At 39.2% G+C, this 18,193-nt stretch overlaps 1 protein-coding gene across 1 annotated transcript in view; it reads right to left on the bottom strand.

Moving 5' to 3' along the window:
• LOC122792348 overlaps nucleotides 1-18,193 on the bottom strand; it is a 461,671-nt gene that overhangs the window by 289,649 nt on the left and 153,829 nt on the right. The window contains exon 3 of the mRNA XM_044060141.1: nucleotides 8,022-8,280. Within this exon, the coding sequence (XP_043916076.1) occupies nucleotides 8,022-8,280 (259 nt within the window). The remainder of the gene's footprint in view (nucleotides 1-8,021; nucleotides 8,281-18,193) is intronic.

Below are 18,193 nucleotides of genomic sequence, written 5' to 3'. Positions count from 1 at the left end.
ATTCTGGCGGAAAGTACTGAAGACTATGTACTTATGTGAGTGATAAGAGGGATCCTTGCGCATACATACCTATGTCAGTGCACAATAGCACAAGCGTACAAGTTTGCAGTGGCCTATGCAGAGAAGGAAATAAGACATTACTTTTGAAGTTTGGGCTGCAAGTAAAAAAGAAGTTACGTACTCACCATAATGTTCCATCTGTGTTGTCAATCTTCATTCATTCTTGGCAGATGGGAATCGGTTCCAACCCTCATTACTGGCTCAGCCATTATACAGCTTGCGCCAACCAAAAACTCTCGAGCCAAATCATTACTCACAATGCCCCTGTGTTCATTAACTCAGATCGAGTTTGCAAAATTGCAGCAAGATGAAGTATGTACTATAATAATAATAATAATAAAGAGGAAGCCATGTCTGAGGTAAAAAACTCTAGCATAAGTCCAGGACAAGGGTATGATGCTCCAGGATATCTGAAAGGAGGGGGTAAAGAGGGAGGGATGTCAAGAATGAATGAAGATTGACAACACAGATGGAACGTTACGGTGAGTACATAACTTCTTTATCTGATGTTGTCAATCTTCGTTTATTCTTGTCAGATGGGACAGAGTCCCCAGCTACATATACCCTGGGTGGCCTTATGGAAGGATATTCCTGAGACCCGTAGAGCCAATAGATGCTCTTCCTCTGGAGACCATATCCAATTTGTAATAAGTGATAAAGGTATGAGGCATCAATCTGTTTGAGTGTGCCCTTACAGGAGCAGGTAATTTATGATTGTTATGGTCATAAATAAAAGTGACACAATTTCTTAGCCATTTCGACAAGGTCATCTTGGAGACTATTTTACCAATTCTTGGTCCTGAAAAGGAAACAAACAGGTGGTCTGAAGATCTATCATCTTTTGTCCTATCCAGATAAAATCTCAGCTGTCTGAGAATGTCTAACATATGTAGACAGTATTCACCCTTGTTAGAGAAATTTGGAAAGAAAACTGATAAATGAATGGACTGACTGATGTCTGATTCGGAGACCACCACAGGAAGAAAGGAAGGATTAGTTCTCAAGGACACTCTATCCTTATGAAAGATTTTATATGGTGGTTTTGCACAAAGTGCTTGTATTTCTTAAACCCTTCTGGTGGAGGTAATGGCGACCAGAAAAAAGGTTTTCCAGGAGAGGTATTTAAGTTGGGAAGTGGCTGCTGGCTCAAAGGGAGGTAATACCAAATGTTGCAAAATGAAAGTAAGATCTCATGGTGGTAATGGATGCTTGAATGGGGGCTTTATATGAAGGAGTCCTTTAAGAAACACTTTACATAAGCGATGGGAGATTAGGGAGTGGTCACCATAACCATTGTAAAAATTGGAGATAGCTGCTAGAGTAACAGTGATGATGGAGGCAGCTGCTCCTTGATTAAAAAGATCCACCAAAAATTCTATGTTTTTTTTCAACAGGACCTGAAAAGGGATCTAGACTATTCTCAGAAGCCCAAAGAGAGAGAATCTTTTCCATTTGCTGTCATATAATTTCCTGGTGGATGGTCTGTGAGAATCCAGAAAAAATTTTTGAATAGGGGAAGTAACAGTAGATTGTTTGGTGATTACTGGAATTGGAGAAACCAAGCTGTGAGCCTGAGGGATTAAAGATCTGGGTGTAACAGCACTTTGGGGTGTGAAAGTAGATCAGGAGTTGGGCTCAAAACTCAGAGTCAGCCAACCAAAGGCCATAGGAAGGGAAACCAAACTTGCCTGGGCCAGAACAGAGCAATGAAAATTACTCTGGATCACAGCCTTTTGGATTTCTTCAGAAAAAGGGGAATGAGGGGAATTGGGGAGAATGCATAAAGGAAAACAGGAGGGGCCAATCTAGAAGGAGAGCATCTTTGGGGGACTCTCCCAGTGCAGGGAGTAGGGCAAAGTATGTGCTGCATTTGTTCTTTATCGGGGAGGCAAATAGGTCACAGCAAGGTTCGCCCCATCAGTGAAATAGCTCTTTTGCCACTTTGGTATTCAAAGACCACTCATGAGGCAGTAATATTCATCTACTCAACTTGTCAACTGTCATGTTGGAACTCCTCAGAATGTGTGTTGCCACAAGAAAGCGGTTGGAAGATAGTGCCCATTGCCAAACTCTGACAGCCTCCTGGCAGAGGGAGTAGGATTTGGTTCCCCCTTGCTTGTTGATGTACCAAACTATTGACATGTTGTCTGATTGGATTGCAACCATTCTTGGCGGAAGAACATTCTTAAAGGCTTACAATGCTAAGAGCACTGCTCTCATCTCCAGGACGTTGATGTGCAAGTAGGCTTCTTGGGGAAACCAAGTGCCTTGGACTGTTTTTCCTAGATAATGCCCCCCCCCCCCCCCATCTGGTCACTACAGCCTTTGGCTAGGGGGAACAAAGGGTCATCCCATCAGGATCTCTCCTGACTCCATACAACAAGACAAGTCTTTCTTGCAAGTTTGTGTTATCAAAATTGGGTGATTCAATGGAAGAGTAAGACTGGACCATTGTGAAGCTAGAAGCCATTGAAGTATTTTCATATGAAACCATGCAATGGGAACTAAGGTGATAGCTGCTGCCATGGGTTTGCAGAATAAGGAGGGCAAGTACTTTTCACCTTGGTAATATGGATTGAACTTGACATCTTATTTTCTGAAGCCTGTGAATTGGTAGAGAGGCTATTCAGGAGGTTGTATTGAGCTATGCCCCAATGTACTCCAAATCTTGAGTGGGGGACAGCTGAGATATTTTGTAGTTTACTGTTATGCCGAGCTGGCTGAATAGATGTGTAATAAAGCTCAAGATATGAGTCAGCAGATGCCTGGTGGGGACAGTGAAAAGCCAGTCATCTAGCTAAGGAAACACCCGAAATCCGTGTAATGTCACATGGTCCGTGATGGCTGCCATACATTTGGTGACCACCCTGGGGGCTGTGGTGAGACCAAATGGTAATGCTCTGAACTGGTAATGACTGGCTCCCATCCAAAAGCGGAGAAACCTTCTTGAGCTCTTGTCTATATTTATGTGATAATACGCATCTTGAAGGTCTATAGAGCACATCCAATCATCTTTCTCCAGAAAGGAGAGGATAGACTGGACCATGACCATCTGGAATTTTGTCTGCTGTACAAATTTGTTTAAAAGGCTGAGGTCTAATATTGGCCTCCAGTCTCCTGTCTTTTTGGCACTAAAAAGAATTTTGAGCAGAATCTGGATTTTAGCTGGTCTGGGTGGGACTTCTTGGATGACTCTTTTTTGAAGCAGCCTGTGTATCTCTTGGGCAGCTTGATCCCTTTGATGGAGTGGAACATCCAGGATTTTCCTTTGAGAGCATGGAATTATATTGAAAGGGATACTGTAGCCTCTGGGAATGATCTTCTGCACCCATGAATAGGTTGCTATTTGATGCCAGGCTGACAGGTGCGAGAAAGTCTTCCCCCGACTGCTCCAGGGGTAAGCAATTGGGCCTCCTTTCAGGAGCACTGGTAGGGCAGTCTAGAGAAGGAATCTCTGGATCCCTGATTTCATGAGCCACCTCTGCCTTGGGGTCAGCATCTTCTATCTGAGCTCCCCCCCTCTGCCTTGAGGGGAACCGCTGCCATGTATGTCATGGAAAGTTCCTGAGACTTTTTGAACCACATTTTTCCACTCCTCTGATTCCTGGAGAAGGATAATTGAGGAGTAGAAAAAATGAATGCCCATGGCAGATAGGGTCTTACCATGCTTTTCACATATGGCGAGTGTGTCCTTAGCTTTTGGATCAAACAGGGAAGAACCATCAAATGGAACGTTGACAAAGGAAGACTTGAAGGGCTTCGCAAAGTCACACAAGCACATCCAGGCATGTCGCCTAATGGCAATACTGGAACCCACTGCCCTGGTCGTCCCTTTGACTGCATGGGCAATGAGTCACATGGATGAGTTTGAAATAGACTCCAGGGTGGCTAGCTGTGAGGCAACATTATCTTGTACCTCACTGCACACAGTCCCAGCTAGAGTTTCTGATAACTCCTTAATCAGGTCTCTCTGGAGTCTTGTAAAATGCGCCATAAAATTCAAGGACCTAAGAGCGAAGGTCAATGAAGCATAGACCCACTTTCCAAACTTGTCCATCATCCTGGACTCCCTGTTAGGAGGATGAACAGAGGGACTCTCGTCAGCTAGTTCCTTTTTAGTGGCTGCTGCTGCCACCATGGCATCTTCTGACAAACCCTTTGCCCAATACTGGTGGTCTTTTCGGTGGGGATAATATTTCATCCGGTCTTCAGGGGATAGGCTCTATGGCATCAGGAGCCTTCCAAGCCCACTGCGCGAGTAGTTTTACCAAGTTGTCAGTGGGTGGGGATACCCAGGAGGTCGATGGCCGAGCACCAAAGTCTTGCAAGTACACGGCTTCCTCTGAGGATGGGTCTTGGGACTGGCTTTTCAGTATTCTCTGGTTCTTCAGGCTTCTTACATTCTATCAGAGCAGAATGTTGTGTTTTTTATCATGTACTATTGTTTGTCTCCTGAATTTATTTATAATATCTTTGAGATATTGTTACATAAAAACCATCATATTGTTACATCAAAAAAGCCATCATACTAGATAAGAAAAATTACTTCTACAATCTGCAACATAAACATCAGAATAACCCTCAAAAGTACTGGGCAGGCATAAATAAACTTCTCCAACCAGGCAAATCCACTACTCCGACCCCAGGAACATTATCTGACAAGAGCCAAGAAGATATAGCCAATTCATTCAATACTTTCTTCACAGAAACCATCCAGTCATTAACTAACCAACTTTCTCCTCCCCACACTTCTATAAACACTATACCCGACTCACCACTCTCTTTTAACTTCCAGCCAGTGTCCACATCCTTTATCAGATCCCTTTTGAAAACTGAAGCCAACCACCCTTTCAGCCGATCTTCTGCCGGCTGAATACCTGCAAATTGCTGCAGATATCGTAGCCTACCCTATCTCAATCCTAATTAACAGAACCATAACCAAGGCCTCAATCCCCTCAATTTGGAAAATATCCTATGTTATTCCACTCCACAAAGGAGGTTCATCCACAGAACTATCCAACTATAGACCTATAGCCATACTATCACCACTTGCCAAAATTATGGAAAAGTGCATGCACAACCAACTAATGCTCTATCTAACCCAAAATAAACTACTCACAGACTCTCAACATGGATTCAGACCCCATCATAGTACAACCACTGCCCTCCTCTCTTTTACTGAAAACATTAATCTTAACCGGAATAATAAAAAAATATCCTCTGCTCTCTTCCTGGACCTATCGAAAGCCTTCGATATGGTAAACCATCAGTTACTTCTATATACTTTAAAAACCCTGTATCTAGATACTCCAGCCCTTGACTGGTTTCAAGCTTACCTCACTGGGAGACAACAAGCAGTAATGTGGCAAAACAAGCTCTCCTGCCTACTACCAAATACCATAGGAGTTCCTCAAGGTTCCATATTAGGACCTCTCCTCTTTTCAGTCTTCATAAACAACACCCAAACAGTCATCCCTGAAGCCACCTGCATTCAATATGCAGATGACTCGACTATAATATGTTCCAATGCCTCTCTTATAAATCTACTAACTACCACCCAACATAGCTTCACCAAAGTCGAAAACTGGCTTGCCAACCATCTCCTGATCTTAAATCCAAACAAAACCAAGTTACTTCTCTTCTACCCAACCAATAGATCTCCGACTGAAAACTTCACTATAAAATCCAATAATGGGACCATCATCTCCCCAGACACCTATACAAAGCTATTAGGAGTAAACATTGACAATAAACTCAGATTTGATATACATATCAACCAAGCCATTAAGTCAGTCAACAAGAAACTTGGGACCCTATATAGAATTAAAGCCTTCCTTACCGAATGCCAGGGCAGCCACAGCCCGTTCATACCTTCTCTCTACCCTACTATATGCCTCTCCTGTCCTCACTCACCTTAACAAATCTGATCTGGCCAAGCTCTCATCCTGCTATAATCACATTGCCAGGTTCGTTACAGGCCTACCCTACAGAACACACCACTGTACTAACCTGAAAAAGCTTGGATGGATAGAATTCCCACACCTTCTTCACCAGTCCCAACTCATAGAGGCCTTCAAAATCCATAAACAACCTGAGAATACCCCAGCACTAAAAAACTTAATGACTCCCTACTCCAATCTAAGCTGCCTTCGCTCAGCAAACAGACTCCTTGTCCAAACAACTAAATCTCTCAACCTAGGTGGTGGCGCTATTTGCCAACACCACTGGTAAAATATGGAACTCTCTCCCAAATAACATCACGCTTGCAACTTCTCTAAGTCAATTCAAAATAGTCTAAAACTCCACTTCAAGTCACATTGGCTATGTCCTTGCTCAAACCCAGACTAGCTCTGTGCCATTAACTAAAACATAAACAACTAGCTAAGATGATAAGTACTTTGTATACTGTGATAAAGAAATATGTATCCTGTCTAACTCTATGTCATTATACTGCCTACCGTCCTTGCTAATATGTTATTAATGTTACATTTGTAGTAATCTCAGAAATAGTAATGGCAGTCTTGTACTTGTATGTAAATGGCCTATGTTTTTGTTAAGTTCTTTCAGCTCATTTACTGTACCTAATTATCAATGTAACTCTGTTGGAGCTTTTCTCCCCGGGCCTCCGCTGAAAAAGGACATGTATCCAGTCGGACCATCCCGGTTAACAAATGTAAAATAAATAAAATAAAATAAATAAACATTGTTTATATTTATGTATGACACACTCAGCTGAAAGGTTTAAACAATGTAATTTTAATGAAGTATTTACTGTAAAGTTTTGAGTTATGTTATGTTTTAAGTATAGATTTATTTGTTTGAAGTTAAATTAATTAATATTTTATGTTTAGTAAAAGTACTGTAATGTACCTTTAAGTTTCCATTGCTTAAAATGAGTTGAATGGTCTCTCTTATGTCATTGTTTAATTGAATTAATGAAAGGGACGTAAAAAACTTTGTTTTAACTTTTTGGAACTCTTGAAGGCGATTTGCCAAAGTGAAAAATTATTAAGTTTAAATGAAGGAATTATCATTGTCAAGGTGTATGTTTTTCTAGTTTTTCTACCTTTTTTCTGGAGGATTAAATTACCCAAAGGGTTTCTTATCTGAGCTCCAGAGATCAAAATTGCCAGAGAAAGCTAATCTTCTCAGAGATCCTTCTCTTCCAGCAGCAGAAGAAAAAACTGAGGGCTGCTATCTATAGCTTTGAAGGACTATCCTGGCAGCTGATTAGTCCTTCACACCCACAGATGCTGAGAAAGGAGGCTGAAGCTCTGAAAGACTACCAAAGAGAGGTTAGTATGGCACTGCTACCCATGTAGTAGTAAGGCAGTGCATTTGTTGAACATTTCTAGTTAAGATGACATCTAACCCAAAGCTTATGATTTATTGGTAGAATGACTATTACTTGAAGATCCATTGTTTTGCTAAGTATACTTACCCACAACTATACTATATTAACTGTAAGTAATTCCGAAGTAGGGAAGTTTTTTTTTTTTTTTTTTACAAACTGACTTTTTGTAGAACAAAATGGGAAAACAGCTATTCTTTATTTCCCAGTACCGATTCTACAGTCCAGCACAAGGTGGTGCTGCAGTCTTGAGTGCCATCCTTCTAATGACACATTAAATTCAAGGCCCTATCTGCATGAGTTGGCAATGTCTCATTTGGATGAAAATGATCCAACAGCATTTATTAAAAAGTGTAGAGGAAGCTTCCTGGTGCCCTGGCCAAATTGCCCTAGTTGGTATAACTACCACATCAGGTCTCCCCTGAAAAGCGGCTGCTGGCCTACTGGAACTAACCTGGTTATCAAAATGTAAATAATGAAATAAATATATAAATGCATAAACATTATGGTACTGGATGTTCAGATAACTAAAGCCTTGGTGGGAGAGGTTCTGACAGATACAGAAATGCATGCAATGATCTAAGCTTTTTTTTAGAACAAAACAATTTACCTTGGGAGAATAGTAGAGGGTCCTTTGGTACTTGCAGCCCCTGCTCTACGTGCCGGAGTGCTACTTTTTGCTGAAGCTGCTGCTGCAGGTTTTTGAGCTACTGTCCCTTTAATGGTATTTGCTCTGCCTCGGCCTGCTACCTTTGCTGGAGCTGATGCAGCTGAAGAAGTAGTGGACCCTTCTGATTTCTGTGACTGCTGAAGCTTCTGTTGTAATTTTTGTTCTTCAGCAGCTTTCCAGTTTTGCCACCATTTTTGGTCTGACATGAGGAAAAACAAGAGTGCACTGTCAATATAACCTGCTACACGTTTTTATAGATTTATGTAGAAAATACTTTATGATGTACTACAGCTTATGTTGTACTACAGCAAGACACAAACATTTTCAAACAATGAGAAAAATGTGCCATTGTATAAATATGTGCATTTTGTTAATCATTGTTTAAACCATAAAGGAAAGCAAATTGAAGTCATCTGAAAATACTCAAATGTTGTATAATTGTACTGGCTTCCAAGCAAGCAATGTGAATTACAGATCAGAAAAGAAATTGTATTTGGTCTAACTAATTATATCATGATCTTGGACTCTGATCTACTAATACTGCATGCTGCTCACCCTTTTGAATCTTTCCTCCTACAACTCTCCTGGTTTTAATGTACTTAAACAAGAATGATTCGCTCTCCAGTACAGTTAAACTACATATAGCTTTGTCTTTGATGACCTGACTTTTAAGTTCATTTCCTGATTTTTAATGTGGAGAACATCAAATTGCCAAGTGGACTATGTGGGCTTCAGAACAACTGGCTTAATGGAATACAGTCTACCCTGAGGAGCAAAAACTTTAGGGTTGGTCTCATATTACACGCATATATGTAAGTGTGTGTACATTATCTGTAAGTGTTAAGTATGGGAGCTGCAGTTAGCTTATGTTTCAGTAGTTGCTTTGGAGTCCCCATAGCTTAGGAATACTTTTGCGTAGTAGTTTCTCTAAACTGTGATATTGTAGATTACTTGTCAATGATAAAAAAGAAACTGTATGCCACTGGTGCATCTGTGTAGCTGTCAGAATATTTTGCTGGCAGCATAATTTGACAGCTGCTGCATCTTTCTTATAGCTTTTGAGAACTGATGAGAAGCTTTTTTGTTAATTTCATTGGTGGTGGGGCTTGTGCCTTCCCTGTCATCCCCATTCTCACCATCTTAAAAAATGTAGCTATGTTGGGGATTAAGTGGGACAGTAGACACCTTATCATCAGAATTAATAACTAATCTATCTATTCATCTGTTCTGTCTGTCAGTCTGACCTGTCTATTTATCTGTTTGTTAAGGCATCTAATTAGATGCATGTCTGTCTTTCTGTTTGTCTCTCTGTCTGTCTACACATCTTCATTTCTAAATAAAAATAACACTGGACTATGTCGGAAAAATGTATCTATAAGTTATGTCTGTCTGCCTGTCTGTCTGTCTGTCAGCCTATCTGCCTAATTAAAATAAATGACAGACTGTACAAGTGAAAAAAAAATGGTCAATAAGCAACAAAGAACTGTCTGCTTACATAACTATTTCACATGCTATTGTAGATATGCACTTATGCAAAGTCCATTGTTTATCATTATGATCATCTTTTCTCCAGTCAAATACTCTGTATCACCTTACTGTTGTATAGTTCCAATTTGGCTTGCAAAAGCTACTTAGCTAGTTTGCTTATCCATCTGTCCACTGTCAGAAACCACTAAGTTTTATTTAAAATTACAGCGGGCATGGAGACTACAACAAAACGAGAAGCACAGGACAGGATAAACCCGGAGTGGGTGGGGGGCTTATGTGTCTCTCACAGACAGACAGACAGACACACACACACACACACACACACACACACACACACACACACACACACACACACACACACACACACACACACATATACATACACACACACACACACCTCTGCATCTTTTTGTATATTTTGACATCTAGCTATAATTTGCCACTAGAGCCTTTTCTCATTCCCTGAGTCTACTGGCCACTCCTATTTCTTTACCAGACTTACTTGACCCATGCTCTGGGCCAGTGAGGAAACTCAGGCTTCTGTTACAGTGCCATATTGCTGAGGAGTGTTGCCCTAGCCAATTGTCTCCCTTCCTATGGACACACCTTTCAGGGGTTGCACATTCAGTGAATATGTGCTGGTATATCTTCTCAACCTCACAGTGATTCAACCAATATCCACTCCCATTCCCACTTAGGAAAATGCCTCCCCTGCATGTGCACATCATTCATTATGGCTGAAATGTAATGGATGTCCAAGTGCATGCCTTCCTCCACAGGATAGGCTCACACATCCTTCTCCTGACAGTGCCTGAGATGCCTGAATTGCTAATCTAACTCGGTTCGCCTGTCAAGGCTTTATTGTTTTATGTCACAGCACTGGCTAAACCTGTGAACCTAGAGGGCATCCATGCACAGATACAAAGAGAAAATACACAATCTGTACAGAGAGAAACATAGGCCAGGAAACAAACTCAATCTGAGAGATCTGAGGCGCTGCATCTCTCTGCTAGTTTATTACTTAAAAAAAAACGTTCAGCACTTTTCCTCTCCTAACACCACCTCAGTGAATACAAATTAAAGACGCTCAATTTCTTCTTGCAGTATATTTCATAATTCGTTATTTCTGTTTTATCCCTTGGCTGCTTAACTAGGGAAGAAATTGATTTTCTGCAGTGGCAGTAGAACTGTACTTATGGGGAATGTATGGCTAAGCTTCTGAACATCCTTATGGGATCATTAACCTACTAAGTACCTATGAACCTAGACTACATGTGATATCTCAAAAAGGTAAGACATTCATAAGCAAAATTAGAATACTGAATAGCTTTGTTTGGTATAGACTCCCACATTGTTTTTGTACTGATGCAGATAGTATACAGCCACTTGCATAAAAAAACAGTGGCAGGCAGAGACTGAGAGAGAGAGAAAATCAGAGAGAGAATATGGTCAGTAGTTCAGAATGTAAAAACTCCATGTTGAATTTCAAGCCATGTTTTGTACGCCACCTCATCTTTGGCTCATCCGTCCATATAATTCAGTGTTACCACCTGCTCACCTTTCCTCAGGACAGGTTTAATTTTAGAAGCTTTATACTGAAAAGACATGAAATACAGCAAATGCCCTAATATTTTTTAAGACATGGTCCTTGTCCCCATTGCCTGTTGATCAGCATTCCCAAATGACTCACTTCTGACCTCAGAACTGAGGTAAGATTCAGCTGAGAGGGACCATCATTTTGGCAACCATCAGGGGTACGTTGAAAGTTTTTTCTTCTTGTAGCCTTGCATCCTCGCAGATGCTCAGCTAAGCATGGGGGGAGGGAGCATGCAATGAGTTGACTGGGGTGGACATTCTCTTGCTTCCACAAGGGAAAATTGCCAGAAAGCAGCCCCACCTACTAACTTTGAGGCACAGGAGGTGGTTTCTCCAGTCTCCATTGGAGGCATCACATGATCCCAGTGTGTTTTCCAAGCACCTGCAACTTTCCCTTCCCTATGTGAGCAGTGACCAGGCCATGCCCCTTCATTCTTCTTCCTCGCTGCCTGGCTTTTCCAATGCTGGGGTCACTGATTGAACCACAGTCACCTAGGTTTCAGTCAGGATTGCATCCCTCTCAGAATAACATGCAAATGCCCTTATATTTTAGGAAAAAAAAATTGTCAAGTTTTTCTTTAAATAATGCAGAAAACTGTTATATTTTACCTAAATCACCTTTATGTTATGAAAAATACTGAAACAAAATACTGCAAGTCTGTATTTTGTTAATAATCTGAGAACAAGAACAAATTAGGTGAGTGTGTTGTCATTCAGAATCCAATGTTACAGTGAGAAATGACCAGTTCTGCACATTAAGCAAGATGGCAACACTTATGTAAATTGTTTGCTATAATACACCTTAATTGTTATCTGGAGTCTTAGAAAGGCAGAAAGAGATGCTGAGGGCAAATACCCTGAGGAGACCCCAGGGACAAAAGAGAGTATGAAAAAGCACAGACCTGGCTTCGGTACGTAAGGTACAATGTGTAATAGTATATAAAATATGCATCAGTCATAGATTGCTTGCCAGAGACAAAGCCAAAATCAGTCAGAGAAAAAGGTCCAAAATCATATGAGCTTTTAAAACACTACAGTATTTCACTTTGAAAAGTGCTTTAATAAAAAGGATTTCTGATAAAAAAGTGTAATTTTTAATGTATAGCATTTCAATTACTGCATTCTACTTTTTTCTGCTTTTTTCTCTTAGATTTCATAGTGTAAAGAAATGGACAACAAAGGTAATATAGGTTCACAGGTTCATAGTTACTACTGGGCTACTGATCTGTGGAGAATCTTAAGAAGCCTAGCCCTATATTTTCACGGTAGTTTCTAACCCTTACATTTTGCATATGAATAACCCAGAAACTGGCAGAGCAAGGATATGCTGGGACATTTATATGTCTCTCCTATCAATGAATGACAGGGGTGCTAAATCAGGGGTGAACTTGACTTGGTGCTCTATATAGGGCTAAACCTTACCTTACTCAAAATGCCAGACTAGCCACAGCCAGATCCCACTTCCTATCTACCCTTCCCTACTGTTCTCAACGTTTCACTAAACTGCACAAGTCTGATTTACATCTACTTGATTCCTGCTATAACAAAATAGCAAAATTTGCTGATAATATACCCAAACAGGACCCATCATTGCCTTGCTCTTCAGAAATTACACTGGCTTGAATTTCCCAATCTGTTATTGCTCAGTCAGCTCACCACTGCCCACTATTATCCACAAACCTGAAAACTGCCCTGCACTCTCCAACCTAGTGCAACTAAATACCAACCGCAAGACCCTTAGATCATCCAATAAACTTATACTCAAGGTTACAAAGTCCCATAATTACTTTGGTAACTCTCTCTTCTCCTTCAAAGCAGGCAAACAGTGGAACCTATTACAGATCGTAATAGCTTCAAAAAACTCCTAAAGGAATACCTTACTCAACAATGGCTATACTCCTGTAATACTCCTGGCTAGTTTCTCATGCCTTTGATCAAATGTTTTCTATTCTGCTATCTTCGTATCTTATTTCTACTAAATGAAAATACCACAATGGTTTTTAGTTATATATTTAATGAGTTTCATATTACTGTCTGTAATAAGGCTTAAGAAATGTAATGTTTTCTGTTTTACATTCACCTTTTTGTAAATTGTGATTGTTGGCAACTATCAAACTTTTTGTATATTGTTTGTAAATCTTTTAAACATTTTTGTAATCTTTTTGATCTATTGTTATGGAGCTTATCTCCCCAGGTCTCCGCTGAAAACGGACTACTTGCCCAGCCGGACTCTACCCAGTTAACAAATGTAAAATAAATAAATAAACTTACGGTTATCCATACATTTATCCAAATTATGTTTAAATAGAGTAAGAAAGTACTTTGCTTTATCTGGAGTTGAAGATGGTTCTATAGAAGCACAAGTCTCTGTAATACGTAACTTTCCCTCCAACGTGTTCTGCTTATTTTGCAGAACAGATTTGAAGTCCTGTGATCTTTTGTTTATGATACCATTGGACTAATGGATGTGAAACAGTTCTGACAGAATAGGGTCTGCTGAAGCTCTATATGCAAGGCATATGATACTTCAAGGGACAAGTCTTTGAGATAGTATGTGCAGTTTTTATGATTTAGTTCCTTTATTTTTTTTTTTAGTGAGAAAGCACTTTGGTCATTCCAGTTCCGACAAATGTTAGAGCACATACATCCAGGTCCAGGGGTGGAATGATTACACTCCTTGACCTGGATGCAACGCCTTTACATTTAAGTTGTGCAATGAAAAAGAACATCCTTACAACAGTGGATATACATTCAGTAAAGGACAGATCATTGTCAGCAAAGGTTCCCAGATCACCAACTACAGGATCAATTTTCAGGATCAATTACTAATATCATTAGTAAGTTTCTGCTTTTCGCAGATGTCATCTCTAAATTTGAAAAACTATTTGAGTTCATAAGTGAACTATCCTTGGTTGTCCTCATAAATCTTCAAATAAAAATTTGTGTTTTGGAATATACAGAGAGTGAAAACCATGGAAGGTCACAAATGAAAAAACTTTGTTTCGAGCTCGAGTCTTTGCTCCATTATGGGTAGAACATATTGGCTTGTTCTTGACTATGACTAGGGTCTGGTGATGAGTTCAGGCAGCTGGAGAGCCAAGCTAGGGAGTGGAAACAGGTATGATCAAAGGCCTTTGATAGCTATAAATTCTGGAGGGTGGGATGAGGGCACATCCACTCTGCTAGTGGTTTTCAGTGAGGGCCAAGTGCAGCAGCAGGAGGACTGAACTAAAGAGAATGGAGAGACAATAAGGTTATGGAGAGATGTATATGCTCCCTGGGAGAAAATTAAAAAATGGGGTGGAGGATCTCTTCCCTTTTTCTCTGTGCTCTATCTCCATTTAGCCCTTTAGTGGTGCACCTGTCCCTTCCATACTGTGCACTGCATGCACAACAGTATGCAAGCATGTGCACGGCACGTTATTTCATGCTAGCTTCCCGGATAAGCAAGGACATAATAATGGACCTAGTATGGGGAAGACACATGCCTAAGTAGCCAAAAGGCTTTCTTCACCGAAAAAGGAGAAAGAATCTTCAGACCTCCCAACTGTCCCTATCTTGGGGGAATGTTCTTATTTTCAGACCTGATTTACAATGTCACACAATTTTCTGACTTTCCCTCATCACATGATTTATGAAGCTGTCTAGTACACAGATAACAGTACTACATGACCAACATACTAGTGGCAAAATAAAGAAAGGGGACATATGTCTTACAACTCCCTTTTTTTGAAACAAAAGTAAATGACCTTGCTGTAGAATTTTGTGATACAATTCATTAAAGTCTACAGTTCAGTTTTTACATCATCTCTTTGATAATGTGTTTATAATTTTCTAACATTTTATCACTCTCTGTCTTTTAACATGTTTCTGAGTAGTATCCCACATTCCTACTGGAAGCAGGCAGAATTATATGCTAAACTGTATTTCAAGGGTCTTTGTTCCTTTTTTTCAATGTCTGCAGGTTGAGAGGTATGCATCTGATGAAGGGTTACATTGGAATATACTTCCACTAAGCATGGACCTCAGGGTAGGATGATGTATATGAAAGCAAGCCGTCGACCAGGATATCAGAAGAAAAGTACGTAAAATAAAATAAAAGCATATTACAAAGAGCCCACAACAAGGGGAAATAGCTGCAGAAAAGGTCAGAAGCATACTCCTAAAAGTGATAATGTCAACACAATGCCAGGTAAGTATATCCTTCACAAGTATTACTCCACTGAAACTGAATGAATTCTCACTAACAAGCAACTATATCTAAAATGTAAATGCAGCCTGCCTTGCCAAAGCTTTTACATTACAGAAGAGGAAACATTCACTACAATAGCAGTGTTATTCTGCAATTAGTTAAATTGTTACTGGTTTGTATGCATATCTATATCTATATATATCGACATATATATATATATATATATATATATATATATATATATATATATATATATATATATGTGTGTGTGTGTGTGTGTATCTCTCTCTCTCTCTCTCTCTATATATATATATATATATATATATATATTATATATTATTTTTACTTATTTGGCATTTGTTTATTGGGAAATTCTGACTAGGATAATATTGATAATACCCCATTTTCAGCGAAGGCCTGGGGAGAAAAATGAAAAACTCCATATTGATTAATATGGTTACAGTGAAATAAAGTTATTACAAAATGTAATGCAGAAGAACAACATATTAAATAAGTAAAAATTCAGCTTAATTTCATATAGTATGAACCTATATATACATAGTGAAAAAGAACATTGTCAGTAATTTAAGTATCCACAAGTTGCGGATTACAGAGATTACATTAAACATGCACAGTACATTCTTTGGAACAGAGATGACTAGATAATATTTTTGGAGAGAAGGAATTAGTAAAATGTATGTTGGGGGTGGAAGGAAGGGGGGACTATTTCAGACTGGGGTAGTGCAGGGGCAGAGCCAAGTCTTATTTATATAGGTTCATAGGTTGGTACTAAGCTAACTGCCCTTGCGAGCCATTTTTTTAAGCCTAGCCAATTATCCCTTGTGAGACTCAAACCCTGCACCCTGTGTTTGTAAGGCAAACACCTTAACCATTAGGCCACCCAGTCGTTTAATAGTTATTTGAAGCTGGAGATCTAATTTGCAGAGGGATAGAATTCCATTTCTTTGTGACAGAGTAGGAGTAGAACAATACACACCTTATTGGTTGTTTTTTAATGTGTGTGTGCATGCGTGTGTGTGTGTGTGTGTGTGTGTGTGTGTGTGTGTGTGTGTGTGTGTGTATATATGTATTTTTTTCTGCTTTGTTGATTTGCCAACATCTTTTTAATGTATTTTTGCTGAGAATCTAGAAACAGAGTATTTATAAAATCTTTCTTTCCTTTATTCTATTTATCCTTTGTTAACCGAGTTAATTCCACTAGATTAGTAGCCTCTTCAGTGAAGACCTGAGGTGGTTTTTATATTACTAGGGAAAGGTTGGCCAGGGCTTTGGGGAACTTCCCCTAATCTTTTTGATAGGTGCTGTTGGATTTTTTACATCTGCTGGAGTTACCATCCACTCAAGTCTCAAGCAGATAGGGCCTCGGTTACATCTTATCTGAAGGGCAACACACTCAGGAATACAGCATCCCCCTTATGCTGCACTGCAGTGCCAGTAATCATTCTATTGGGTGTGGGAATAGCACCCACAGCCTTTTGCACCAATGGCTAGTGTTTTAATATGTAATTGTAGAAGTAAGGTAATCTCTTACAGATCTTTTTGTGAGTGTTGTCAAACCCAGTGGTGAAATGAACTAGCTTTAACTAACTGGCCTTATGTCACAGCTAAGGCTAAATATATATATATATGTGTATATATATATATATATATATATATATATATATATATATATATATATATATATATATATATATAGGTACCCTTCTTAATTTCGAAATCTCAAAATCCCAAACATCAGAATCCCGGCATCCAGATGTTCGAAATTTTGAAATCTCAAAGTTAAACAATTGAGATTACCCAACAATGCGGAACGGTAACTTTACCTTTCTCTTCACTTTACTGTGATCTTGCAGTGGGTATATTTAAGTAGCAGGGGGTGTGGAGGGGCGCAATGTGATGTCTAACTTTTTTTGTTTTAGTTTTGGGTTTTTTTTGCATTTTGAGATTTCAAAATCTCGAATATCTGAATGTCGGGATTCTGATATTTGAGATTTTGACTTTTCGAAATTACATAGTAGACCTATATATATATATATATATATATATATATATATATATATATATATATATATATATATTCACACATATAAAGAGGAATCACTTGCAAATACGTTAACATCTCAGTTCACCTCTGGCTAATATGCTAATAAAATGACATCTAGTGCATGTGCATTCACCTCAGACCTTTACTTTACAGAGTCATTCTGTCTAAGACTATTGGTTAAGAGAAAAGAAACAGGATCTATGGACTTCAACCTAACCTTTTTCAGGTGTTTTAGTTTCATTCCTTTGCTTCTTAGGCACATAACTGCCACTTCTTACTTTTATGATATTTTCCTAAAATCTGGAAATTGCTAACATTATACCTATTATCATACAATAATCTAACTCACAGTGTGGTTCATAAAGGTCAACTGTATTACTCTTAACTCTATCCAAACATGTCCAGAAAGCAAGTCTACAACATGGATTACAAAAGGATCACAGTATAACATCTGCATTGTTATCTCTCGAAGACAATATGATTAGAACAATGGACACAGACAAGCTCAATGATGCCATACTTGCTGACTTTAATAAGGCATTCATCTCAGTGAACCATGCATTACTTTTTGAAGCATTACTTAATACTTTAGGTTTGACTAGAAATGTAAACTTCTGAAGTACTTCTAAGCTGAGAATGGGGGCTCTTTTATTCATTTCATTCATCATTTCTTTGGTAATCACCATTTAGAATACTAGCATACTTTTGTATGCAGATATAGATCTCAACCTCTTCATGCAAGAAATCTGGACAAAGCCAAAAATAATGGGG

This window comes from Protopterus annectens, chromosome 1.part2, assembly GCF_019279795.1.
Source record: "Protopterus annectens isolate FY-2018-M chromosome 1.part2, PAN1.0, whole genome shotgun sequence".
Lineage (NCBI taxonomy): Eukaryota > Metazoa > Chordata > Ceratodontiformes > Protopteridae > Protopterus > Protopterus annectens.
This window is presented reverse-complemented; position numbering and strand designations above follow the sequence as displayed.